The sequence below is a fragment of the Lagenorhynchus albirostris genome, chromosome 2 (genome assembly GCF_949774975.1).
Source record: "Lagenorhynchus albirostris chromosome 2, mLagAlb1.1, whole genome shotgun sequence".
Classification (NCBI taxonomy): Eukaryota; Metazoa; Chordata; class Mammalia; order Artiodactyla; family Delphinidae; genus Lagenorhynchus; species Lagenorhynchus albirostris.
Window position 1 is genome coordinate 27,651,873 of NC_083096.1, and position 13,752 is coordinate 27,665,624.

The following is a 13,752-nucleotide window of genomic DNA, read 5'->3' on the forward strand; positions in this document are numbered from 1 at the left end:
TTTAAAAGAGTTTAAAATTCTGATGAATTATTATTCATACAAATGATTCAACTAAAATTATGTTTCCTGAGTATTTACTGATGTAGAAAAGTGTTCATCAGATAATATTAAGTAAAAAAAGTAGGATGTAAAACTATATATATATATACATATATATATATATATACACACACACATATGTATATCACTCACAATATAAATGTATGGTAACATACACATTTACCTACACATGGAAAATGACTGAAAGTAAACATGTCAAAAGTTAAACATAGTTAGCTGGATGGTAATGTTACAGGAAGTTTTTTTCTTTAATTCTTCTTTGCATTTATAACCAAATGCCCTATATTGAGGATATCTCATATACAGAATTTCAAAAATATAAATGTTAATTGTAAAGTACATATTATTATCAAGTACTTTATTGCTACTGTACTTTTCTGCTTTGCATATTTTATGTGTATGCTTTTCTTTGTTTATAATAGTAATTTGCCTACCAACTTCCAATGTTCAATAAAAATTTGGTATATGTACATGGACATCATCTTTTATCTGTCTAGAGTCCATGATATATTGAAAGAACTAGTAGTTTACAAAGTTCAAAGAGTAAACTTACGAGCTTCTATGTTAGCTTGAGATTACATTTGTGGCATGATTATCCTAGTGTCATATAAAAAGAAAATTGATTCTAATCCATTTTCATAGAAAATTTAGGTAATTTCTGCCTTTACAGAAGCATGAACTTCTCACTGCATTTTTATATACCAGTTATACTGTGTAATTACATTTTCATGAAGTATAATATTTTACTACGATAATTAGGATTACAGTGATAATTGCTTTTTAAGGAAAAACATGACCCCTTAATTTTTTACTCTTTTAGAGTCTCATTCAACTTTCGGTAATAATTAGCAGAGGACAATATCAGTTTCTTCTTGTAGAATATAATTTTTGTAGCATCCCAAACTAACATCATCTGAACATGCCAGGGAAAAAAAAATAGTTCAGCCGGGTATGTGTTCTTTACTTCAATTAAACTCACACAGTTGGATACCTACTGTTGCCAAAACAGTAATATAATTTATACATTATAGTCCACACAGTAAAACTACACTAAAAGTCATTTAACAATATTTATAACACCATAAAATACAGTGTTAAAATATATGAACTGCAATATGTACCAAAATTATAAAATTTGTTTCTCATCATCAGTGATTAAAGCCAGGATCATTGCTCTAGCCTCAATACCCACAACCCTGGTGACAGATTAGAATTCAAATCTTAATGATCAATTTACAATTAACAAGATAGAAGCGAAACAAATTAAACCAACCATTATATATAACGAGACCCAATGGACTCCCATTGTTCCTCTTAATTACAAAACGCAAATCACAAATATACAATGGGTAGTGTTAGACATCAATCCACGAACCTAGCAACCCAGAAAGTGACAATGATAGAAAAGAAAGAGAAGCAAAACCATGCAGACCCCCAGTTCTATGCTCTATATCCTTTTCTTTTCACTGGGGCAGAAGTGTTGAGAGGTGAAAACCTAGCACATGCTGGATCTCCATTCTGCAGCTGGCAGAGGCTCCCTTCCTAGCCGGTGCCCAACATCTCTGAGCTCTTCCCAGGCCACGTTTTAGATTGCACTGCAAACTGCACTGCAAACATTTTACTGCTGATTCATCTAAGTGCCTGGGGACAGGGAACACCTCCTTCACTTTGATAAAAAAAAATCACAGTTGCACCAAAGATATTTAAATATCTCCATTTACCAACTTCAGAAACAACCCTACCACTGTAATAAGCTCTCAGAGTCCTGGGGAATAAAGACAAAAGGGAGCTGAAGTTTATGTGAGTTTCATCTAAAATCAGCCAGAATGTCTGCCTAGTGCCAATTAAAAGCAAAATGGAATTACTTGTCTGATGCTCAAAAACAAGCTACATAAAATGCATGGAATTGGCAGTTCACTTTTAGTTTTAAAATGGGATGTGCCATTCACAAACCCTGGGGTTACAGACACCACCCGAGCAGTGTGGAAGGCATACTGTGCGGAAGTACCGGCTCTTCACTGTGGAGGGCTTGCAGACAGCAGAAGCAATAGGCACAGCCATAATGCGACTTACATCTACTTGGGGAGAAACACATATAACAGGACACACACACACGGAGGAGCCATTTCTAAACACTTTCATAAAGCAGCCTAGCATGAGGATGGGATAGAGAGTAAGAGTGTCTGGGAATGGTGCTCCCAGATTGTCAGCTTTCCCAGTGATTCTTCAGGGGCTCTAGTCAGAGGACTAGATCTGTGAGTTTAAAAAAAAAAAAAAAAAAAAAAATCATATTTTAAATGGTATGAATCCATTTATTTAGTATGGGATTTTGAATAACATGAAACCCTTAGACAAAAAAAAATGTTTAAATTGTTAGTCAACATGAAATAAATACACTTACTTTCAGGAAAAATTTTACTGCAGTACTCTGAGGAAAACCTGGATTAAAATTACCATATGGCCTAAATAATTATTTTGGAGACTGTGCTTTCACAATGACAACAGTATAGAAAGCTTAGAAAACTTCAGGATTTCCTCACTTCAAAGCACAGGGGGAATTATTTATCCTAAAAGTTTAGTAGAGGGTATGTAGAGGCTCACTCCTGGAGGGCTTCTACAAGGCTTAATAAATGTATAGCTTTACTTTAAAAGAAACACTCTGAGCCCTTCAAGTTTTATAGGTGTTTTCAAAGCAAAGGTAATATCAAAATGGAGTGTCTTTCATGTAGGAAGCCAGAGTGGAATGAGAAATTAAGAGTAAACAAACGAACAACCCCCTCCACCACCAAATCACAATTTATCCTATTTATAATGCTAATTTCTTGTGAGACACACAAAATGTACATTTTGTAAATTTCAGGGGCACTTAAAAGTTTTAACAGTAATAAGTTACAACTTATCTAGTCTTTATTATTTGCTAGGTTTTAGTTTCAGATCCACTTATAAAGTTACAGTAGATGCCTATTTTAACTCTTCAGACTTACAAGACAAGGTACCAGAGCAGGAGCAACCAAAATCCACAACCAAATCCACATTTTCCTGATCCTGCATTGCCTTCAGAAAGGTTTTCCACTGTGGTATAGACTTTATGTCTGTCAGAGAATTATGGCACTCAGACTCTGGCCAAGACATTAGTAGCTAGGTGAAGTGATATCCTAATTGCCAGTCAAGACTCTTAAAATGATACCATCAATGACAGCAATAGCACCTACTGTATACTTCTATGGGTCAAGCATGGTGTTAGGTGCTATGTATATGTGTGTACCTATATACATCTCTCTAAATTTCTAATTCCCACCATAATCCTGCAACATAGTTTTTAAAAGGTTTTTACAGATGGAGAAGCTGAGGTTTGGAGAAATTAAGCGATGTATGCAAGGTTATGAAGCTAAGTGGCAGAGCAAGATTCAAACCTTGTTCCTTCTGAATTCCAAAGTGTTTTTTACTGCACACTGCCTGTCATCAACAAAGGAATAGTCTGGAATCAGAGTCAGATCAGGATACAAGGGGTAGTAGCACCATGCTCGTTTGTTTCATTCATTCATTCAGTAAATATGTATAGGTGCCAGCTGTGTATCAGACATAAAGGAACACATTCAATTTACAAAGTAGCAGTCAGGAGCTAGAATCAGAAGTGAGAGGAGTTGAAGAGAAGAGAGGCTGAGGTTCAAGTTCACTAGACTAGTACAGGGTAAATTGACAGACCTAGAGCAGGGGAAAGAAGGCCTCAGGGCACATGGCACAGGTTAACCCAGGCTCACAGGTTAACCCTCACATGCCAAGTATGCTTACTGCTCCATGGAAATATAAAGATTAATTTTTCTTTCCTAAACTTTCCCGTTGTAACTACTTTGGCCTGGATTTTCTTTAGTAGTAGATATAAAATAATTATACTTATTGTAAGGAAGATCATAGGCTTTGGAACCAGAAATGTCTAAGTTAGAATTCTAGTGCTCCTACTTACTAGCTATTTAAACACTCTGAGTATTGGTTTCCTCCTCTGTAAAAGAAGATAACAATTCATGTCTCAAGCTGTTGTGAGAATTAAATAATATATAGCAAGCATATAGCTTCTCTTTCTCTTTTATACACTTCCATTTCCTCAATTATGTCTCCTTAGACAGCAAGATAATTAATCAATAATCAACCCCAAAGCAATCTTAAGATAACACAATCTTTTAAGACCCAATTCAAAATAATTTTTGCTTAAGTTATTAATCTAGTTTGTTTATATCTACGTGAGGTAAATCAAATATTTCTAGTTAGGAATACCTCCTGTTGATATATTATGAGGGTCTCTTCCACGGCAAAATTATTTGGGTTTCCTTGTCAAATTTCCTGAAAATACTGGGTATTTTGGTATCCTAAGCCTTTTCCCATCCCAAACAAGATACTTAATTAGTATTCGCTAAGAAGGTACATGTTCAGAGCACATTCTGGGAGGTTATAGGAGCTTCTGCCTTCCTGTGAGCAGAAAGAATTGGATTCATAAGCCCCCTGATTTTCAAAAAAATTCAGGGATGGGGATTACATAAGGTAAGCCAGCTTATTGATGCAGGAACCCAAGATAGGGCTCAGAGTGATCAGACATGCTCTGACCCTCCTAGAAATTCTTTCTGAATAATAAACCTAAGTCAATAGTTGGTTTGCTGAGCCCTATTGCTTGTTCTTTGATGATCTAAGTGAGTTTCAGAAAAGTATGCAAGAGAAGATACACAGATTATTTTCCCATTAGGTTATACTGTAATGCGACATTTTATACCTAGCTAGTTAAATGAATGATTTCTTTTGAGTTCAAGTCAAAGTGATTCTGTTCAACATCATTCATTTACAAGAGGAAACCACAGTTCAAGCAGGTCAAATAAATTTGTCCAAGATTACACAGCTACTGTCAGAGCTAAGACGAGAACTCAGGCTTCTTAGAATTTAGAATATAAGTAATTCATTTATTGAGATAATATGATTAGAAAATGTACAGAAAAAAATTCATTAAGAACCCAATCAGTGGATTTATAAAAGAGCATGTACCTACAAAATCAATGATGGCTATTTTATTAAAATAAAACAATTTTAGGAGAAAGAAAAGATGGTTTTGGTTTATTTCAAAGTATCATCTACTTTTATTTTTATACATTCATATTTTATCCATTATCATTTGCCTTAAAGACAGCTTTTATGTGTTCATAGAGAACTATGATAATAGACTAAAATATGTTAGCTATGTTAAAATATGACTTTAGAACTGCTTGATTTATCTGCATCCTTTATTAAAAGGATGCCATCTTGACCTTTGTGCTCTGAAATTTCATAGTTTTCAATTCTGAACATTAAAAAAGTCAAATTATAGTATGGATACCTAATTATGAAAAAACATCAAGGTGTCTGTATGGATAATTAAGAAAATTCTCATAGAGAGAAAATGTTTTTTACAGGAAATATGTCAATACATATCTAATTTTGACATTAGACTGTAAAATAGTGGAAATACTGTCCTTTAAGAAAAAAATTACAGTATTCATATAAACAGTGCTCTGAAAGTATTGTATTATATTACCCACCTGCTTTTCTGAGAGATTTGTTCCAGTTTCTTGGCTAATGTGCAGCACTCTTCCTTTAACTTTGTCAGAAATGAATTCTGGGAGGTCAGCAATGAATACTGTTCATTTTCTAGAAATAACAATAACCCCCCCCCCCAGCAACGTAAGATGTTTATGGTTGTAGCTCTGCAGTGCTTCCACATGTATAGTGGTAAAAGTGCTAAGACAACCACACTTTTCCTATAAGACGCTAGATCACTTTTACGGTCCTAGGTCAAAGGAATGCTCATCTGGCAAGACACTAAATCTTGTGAGACATTTATTTCCCTAATAATTATACAACAGAAACATTTCTGATCATATCAGCTTTGTGTAATTTTTAACATGTTAATAAATTGTCAAATACCTCAAGTGGAGTCATAGATGCTTATATCTTTGTAATATGCAATATATTTTTATTTTGATAATTCTACTATAAACAGTGTCAAATTTATCACAATCAGATAATTCAAAACTAAAATAATTGAGGAACTCTTTCTACACTGTAATTCATGCTTTATGTTTCATATCTGCTCACATATTTCACTACTCCCATCTTGCATATACTTCTCTAATCATAAAAGAAAAATACATAACTTTCCTTATTTTATTGGAAATAAGTAATTTTCCCCATCTATTTAGTGTGAGCTTCAACGAAGATCTGATCAAAGAAACTGAAGAGAGTATGTATTTTTGTGCAAAACAAAAGGAAGTATTCTCATGGTGGTTCAGTTAATACTCTTATCTAGCACTCAGAGATACTGCCCAAGACTCCTTGATCACTGGCATCCTATTGGTAGTGGAGGCAAACAATAATTCATCCTGTAATCTTCTCCTTTTGTTTTTAGTGGAAAAACAACTACCAAGCCCGGAGAATTTTCATTTCTTCTGGCCAAACACTGTGAGAAGAAAATCTCTACTGAAAGTGATGGAGTGAATTATGTGGATCAATATGACATTTGCCTCTTTATTAGCAAACAGATTATTTAATGAATTTTACATTAGCAATTTTTCACTTACAGGATAAGCAACCATTTATTACCATGTCATCAAATATAGTATACATCAAATCACATGAAAATTATCTTTAGGTGAAAAGTTTAACAGGCCCTTTCTTTTCAGTTTTAGACAATGACTGACAAAAAAGCATATAGCATACAAAGCAAAATAAATCAAGGCACGAAAAATTAATCAACATTTTTCTGGAAGAAACAGGATCAATTAAACTTTTGTTTTAATAGTACAATCAGCTTGGTGTATGTGGTGTGGAATTATAATGACTGACACTGTCTTGTTTTGACTAACACTGTCTGTGAACACACAACTCAAAAGTGAAAGGAACTACATAATGCTCCGACTGAACAAATCAAACTGCCTATTTTCAAAGTGCATTTTACTTTCAAATTAAAGGTAAAGAGTTACTGGCCAACTCAGTCTGCAGAATAGTGCCAATGTGATGAAAGATGGCAATTTTTAGCCAAGCTGCCAGCTGTGGTCAATGCCTTGTATTAGTGAATTTTAACAGCAGTTGTGAGAACTTGAAGAATGCAAAGGATTAAACATCACTCTAGACTGGGTTGGGGGAGGTGGGGAAATCATACAAATGCTAAAAATGTTCGAAGCTGCAAAGATTAAATAAAGGAACATATCAATTTGGAGCCACTGAATTACATCCAGCTGCGACAGTGAATTAAGAACCGATTAATGGCTAAAGCTTTTCTCCAGTTTGGATGCTGAAGCAAACTCATTAGGCTTTTAGAGTAGCTATAATGTGTGTACTGTGGGAACTGTTCAATGCTATTCAGGAGGCTCTAACTGTAAGCTCAGAGCATTTCCCGCAGAGCTTCTGATGCTATTTTCTTTATATAACATGTGTGCCTGAAAACCCAGCCAAAAACAAGCCCTTTGTTTTTCTACTTTGTTGTGGTCTCTCTCAGCTTTACGTTTCTTGAACACAGGTAAATAAACTCATAATCCAGATGGTGCAACAGATGTGAGAGCAGCACTCTGAAATCAACAGACAGTGGGCAATACTTTCCATTTTCTCTTTTAAACGCTAACTAATATGTAATTCGGAATCTCCGGTGTAGTTAGCATCTGCTCCCTTCGGCCAGCCAAAGGTTACAGGTGTTCCTGATGTCATTTCACAGTAAGGCGTGGGCCTGGCTTGTGAGCAAGTGCCCAGGCTCTAATCTTTCCCTACCACCTACCAGTTTTGTCATGCTGGGCCTCCATTTGCTGTATCTTCTGTGTCAGCTCCTGCTCTCTTTGCTGGGCCTGAAGGGCTTGGGCCTTTGCATCGTTGCTAAAGCTCTGCTGAATGCTATCTTTTTCCAGCCTACAAGGCAGAGAGGAGACAGACAGAAATTTAAACTACAGATGCACTAATCCCCATCATTTCCCCTACAGACCACAGAGAGCTGATACGTAGTAAATTGTTAAGCATAAGTAGACAACAGTCTTTCTACAGACTCCCCCTTACTTTAGGCAGAAACTCCAAAGGACCTTTCATACAATGTTAAATACTTGCCATAAATCTAAATTGACTAAAGTAAGCAGCTTTAAAAATCAAAAAATCATGACAACTGAATAATGCTATTTTGTAACTTTAAAACACAAACACCGTTCTCTATAATATTCTCAATGTTACGTACCGCCAATTAATCTTTTTTTTTTTTTTTTTTTTTGCGGTACACGGTCCTCTCACTATTGTGGCCTCTCCCGTTGTGGAGCACAGGCTCCGGACCTGCAGGCTCAGCGGCCATGGCTCACGGGCCCAGCCGCTCCGCGGCATGTGGGATCTTCCCGGACCGGGGCACGAAAGGCGGACTCTCAACCACTGCGCCACCAGGGAAGCCCATCTTTTTTCTTTTGAATGGTCAATGTTTCCTAAAGATCCTGAAGTTACAGGAAGAGCATGACTCAATACACCCAAAACTTAAATTCTTGAAACTAAGTTTTGTAGATCACCTCTGCTTTTCCTCCCAAGCTTAAAACGGAATCTCAAATAGAATGTAGGAGATTCTATCTGGAGGCAAGTAAATGATTCTGCAGTACCACATGCATGTTTTCATTAAATATTTTCACACATTAGGCCATGTAATGTGGATATAAATATGAAAATAAAAAACTTCTCCCAGCACTTCATAATAAGATCCCTTTTGGGTCACACTGAAAGAAACTGCAGGATGAGAAGCTTCTGTAGTCAAAGACGGTGTATCTCACCCCACTGTGACTGGATATTGACCAGTGGATGGGTCAATATCCAATCACAGTGGCTCCTAAAGAGAGAAACTTCCTAAACAATTAGAACCTGAAGAATGCAAAGGACCTCATCACTGGCACCACTGTGGATAATGACAATGTGTGTGAGCACACACACATACACACACACACTCACACATACACACATTAGGTTGGTTCTTTATTCTCTAAATATGGGTAAGTGATATAAAAGTTTCCTTCAATTAACTGGCTTAGTTATTTCTAACTCCTAATCTTCTTGTGGGCATTTCTCATCCATGCTGCTTTACTTTACTAATTGAGATATTTACTGTCTTGTCTTGCCAAACTAAAAATAAACAATTCCATAAAGATATCACTACTAGTCTATGTACTGCTGTGGAACTTCAAATCACTGGCTTCTAATCATAAAGCAACATAAGGAAAGTCTGTATTGTAATAGGTCAATGAATGTGGTAATATTGTAGTACAAAATTCCAGAATGAAAATACACCCACACCTCAATCAAATGGATCATCAGGGGGCCACGCTAAATGTGAAATAAGGTCCCTTCTGGTACTACTAGTAACAACACCCCGTGGACTTGCTCCAAGGTCTTGCCTCACACTCAGTTCCAAACTGGTATACAGCAACACATGGATGGTCCGTCGAGGCCACTTTTTGCCTCCCCAGTCATACCACATATTTTCTGGCCATGGAAAGCTGCACATGTCTCTGCGGTTTTTTTTTTTTGTTTTGTTTATTTGTTTGTTGTTGTTTTTTTGCGGTATGCGGGCCTCTCACTGTTGTGGCCTCTCCCGTTGCGGAGCACAGGCTCCGGACGCGCAGGCTCAGGGGCCATGGCTCACGGGCCCAGCCACTTCGCGGCATGTGGGATCTTCCCAGACGGGGGCACGAACCCGTGTCCCCTGCATTGGCAGGCGGACTCTCAACCACTGCACCACCAGGGAAGCCCGTCTCTGCGTTTTGCTGGGATGTTTTTTCCCCCCGCCCACCTCACCCCTCTCTGCCTCCCACCAACCCGTCACCCCTGCTCAATGTATACTGCTCCTTTAGGACCTGCTCAAAATTCCCCTCCTCTCTTTCCCCTCTCTCCTAAATTAACTGTTCTTTCTACAGTGACATCAGTATATGTTGTGTATATATGTATCCTACGAAGATAGCATTTATCACACTTTGGTTATTGGTTTACTTGTCTGTCCCTTTCTGCCATCTTTGTCTCTCTATACCATGAGCCCAGCTCAGTACATGGCACACAGGAAGCGGGCAGTGAATGTTTAATGAACGGATGTTCCTATATACTTGCCATAGGGGAAAGAAGGCTGCAGTCTTTAAGTGAAGCTGCAGAATCTGCTCAAGTCTTATATGAGGAGGCAAAAACTTTCCAGACGTGAAAAAAAAGAGAGAAGAGTGTATGGAAGAGAACGGCTCTAATGGTGTTGCCAGATGGAGATGCTGCCGCTGAAGGGGTTAGCTTGAAGAGAGCACTGCAGATTCTTTCACTGAGTAACCATCCCCGAGACAGAACCCTAGCTAGAGCAGGGGATATAGGTTGGGAGACCTAGGACTCTGAGATTCCCAGTAATCAGGTGACCAAAAAATGCATTGTTCAAAACCAATACCCATTTGAGAGTGAAAACGGGCATTATTAATAATTAATAATAAGTAATTATACCAAGACAAACAGTCATAACTGGGACTACCCTTTGTAAACTGGGGTTTATGGTTCACTTACACAAAGGGGCTGCCAGTCTCACCAGTAATTTTCAGAATGAGGAACCTAATTACTGATCTCCTAACTTTACTAGAGAAAAGGACTACTGTCTTATTGTAGTTCTCCTTATAAAACAATTTAAAAGAATGTTCTACCAACAAATGTTGTTACACATCAACTTTTGTTTCTTGAATCCTTGCCCAACTTTTACTCTGTTAAAGAAACTACACATTTCATTTTCAGTTGCATAAAAACGTGACATATTTTTGCTTTCTTACCTTCTTTATATACCCCTTTCCTTCTATGTTGCCCTCTCACCTTGCAGGTTCTTTCTGACTTAGCAGGTTTTTTATAAAACCTTAACATTTTAGAACTGAGAAGGAATCTCAAATTTGTTTAATCAAATTCTCTCACATTATAGTTGCAAAAAGAAAAAAAAGGAGGGTCATAAAGAATTAGAAATCTGCTCAAAGGTTACTGTAAATGCTGTAAAGGCAGAGGTGGGATTTGCAATATTTTGATTTAGGAAACTTATTTTATAACACCCTACAGGTAATGCAAAAATGGGTTGAAAGAATTAATAAAAATCACTTAGTTATCCAAGGAAGTGATCAGAGAAGAATCCAAACCAATTCATTTAATATTTAACATAACTCTGAAAGACACTCTGTTAGGCACAGGTCAAACAAAGATACATAAATATGGCATAGTCATTGTCCCAATAGGGGATTCAAAATGGCCAACACAGAAGGTAAAAGGTGAAATATACCACAAGAAAGGTACTAGGGAATAAAACTACTAAAGCATAGAAAAATAAGTCAATTCCAGCTGGGTGTGAGAGCCTTGTAAAGGATAGCTGGGCCAGGCTTCCCCAAATGGTTTTCATTCAGTTCTTACTCAAAATATTGATGATCTCACTTAACCAAACTTATAGTTACCATATTTTACAAATTGGAAAAAAAGCAATGGGAGTAAAGAAGAATTTCTTGGTTGTTATTAAAATAAGGCTGAAAGATGTATTCATAATAGCTAAAACCTGGAAACAACCTAAATATCCATTAACTGCTAAATAGATAAACAAATCGTGGTATAGCCTTACAATGGAATACTAGCAATAGCAGTAATAAAATAGTAATAAAAGGCTATTGTTACATATGACACCTAGGTAAATCTCAAAGACAGTATGCTTAAAGAAGCCAGGTACCAAAGACATATTTTATAATTTCATTTACATGAAATTCTAGAAAAGTAAACAATAGAGTGACTGGTCAGTGTTTCCAGGACCTGGAGGTAGGGAATGGGCATGAGGGAACTTTGGGGTTGATAGAAATGTTCTATATCATGGTTATGATGGTTCTGTAACTATGTACATTTGTCAAAACACATTTAATTGCAAACTCAAAATTGGTGATTTTTATTATATTTAAATTTACCTCAGTAGAGCTGACTTTAAAAAGGAGCAAACGTATTAGAATAGGAACATCCACCTTTTTCTCCAAGTTATCCACATCACCTGTGGCAACACATGGGCATGTGGGCCATGTCGATGTTTACTTGATAACAATTGAGAGTTAAAAGGAGGGAACAAGTACTGGGTAGGCCTCAAACACAGACTAAGCACACACTGAGGTTCAGTCTCTCCTTTTTTCCGATTATAATTCTGGTTGATTATATTTTCTAAAATGTCATTTACCATCCCATTTAAAAAATGGGATTGAAGAATTAACTATACATTTCTAATCCTCAACGTTTCCATATCATTTATTATTTTAAATCTTGCTATTTAGAAAAATACATGTCATAGAGCAAAGATGATTAATTAGATTTTTTTTTAAGTACATTTAAAATTTTACTACTGGGTTTCCCTGGTGGCGCAGTGGTTGAGAGTCCGCCTGCCCATGCAGGGGATGTGGGTTCTTGCCCCGGTCCGGGAAGATCCCACGTGCCATGGAGCGGCTGGGTCCGTGAGCCATGTCTTCTGAGCCTGTGTGTCTGGAGCCTGTGCTCCGCAACGGGGGAGGCCACAACAGTGAGAGGCCCACATACCGCAAAAAAAAAAAAAAAAAAATTTACTACTATATTAAAGGACTAAAAGTTTCTGATGATCCTAAAATTCACCAGTGAGTGTGGCACGGAAATGATGAAAGCCTCAAGTCTAACCTGAGGACAAGGACGTGGTGTTGCCAGTGATTTGAGGCACCAATCCTGTCCGCCATGTTTCTATTCACCTTTTTACTAGTGCCTGAAGTGCTAGTATTAGACATACAACCCTTTTGGTTAAAAGGTGTTTCCTTTTTAAAGTCAAATATAGAGAGCTTTGTGACAGTAGCATATTGATGTAACAAAATGTATGAGACCATTTATAACACACTTACTAGCTGAGAGCCATTCTTGATGGAATTACAGAGAGAAGCAGCAGGGAGGTGCGGGGTGCTATTGTGAGTTAAGAAACATGATGTTGGGCTTCCCTGGTGGTGCAGTGGTTGAGAGTCCGCCTGCTGATGCAGGGGACACAGGTTCGTGCCCCGGTCCGGGGCCCGTGAGCCATGGCCACTGAGCCTGCACGTCCAGAGCCTGTGCTCCACAACAGGAGAGGCCACAGCAGTGAGAGGCCCGCGTACCGCAAAAAAAAAAAAAACAAAAAACCAACAACATGATGTCCACTTGTCCCAATAATAGTGATATTATCTTTGATCACTTGGTTGATGTTATTGGTGTGCTGGAAAATGTTTAATAATTGATTTGGAGGGTATCCCTCATTTGCAGTGTTTACCAATTTTCATTGTAAATACTTCTACCAGGTCCTATTTTAATAATATGATATTATCTATTATTCTTGTGCACTTCTTGGCTTTCTATTCCTAAGATGGTCCAGTTTCATCTTGTACTGTCCTTTACCAGTGTTGGAATCAGCATTTGCTCAAGGAGCCCTTGTGCCTTTTGGTGGAGAATGGTATTTAGAAATCAAGATCTGTCACTAGGTGGTACTCATTGTTACTGACAAGTCTTGGCTTCTAGGTCACCTTAGTAGACAGAGCCAGTATATGAATATACATATGAATATATAAATATAAATATGAATATTTGTCTATACATCTTTATGTGAATGTATACATACACATTCAAATTGATGTCTCTAATTCCAATCCAATAACATCA

General features: G+C 37.2%; 1 protein-coding gene across 8 annotated transcripts in view; it reads right to left on the reverse strand.

Moving 5' to 3' along the window:
- Positions 1-13,752, reverse strand: part of SDCCAG8 (SHH signaling and ciliogenesis regulator SDCCAG8) — a 263,361-nt gene that overhangs the window by 89,886 nt on the left and 159,723 nt on the right. For 4 of the 8 annotated variants that reach the window (XM_060128623.1, XM_060128620.1, XM_060128616.1 and 1 more), the window contains exons 14-15: positions 7,847-7,974; positions 5,619-5,727 (exon numbers count right to left, since the gene is read on the reverse strand). In XM_060128623.1, coding sequence (XP_059984606.1) covers positions 5,619-5,727; positions 7,847-7,974 — 237 coding nt within the window. Of the gene's footprint in view, positions 1-5,618; positions 5,728-7,846; positions 7,975-13,752 lie in introns of those variants that run through there. The other 4 variants (XR_009536611.1, XR_009536605.1, XR_009536614.1 and 1 more) reach the window with 2 other exon arrangements.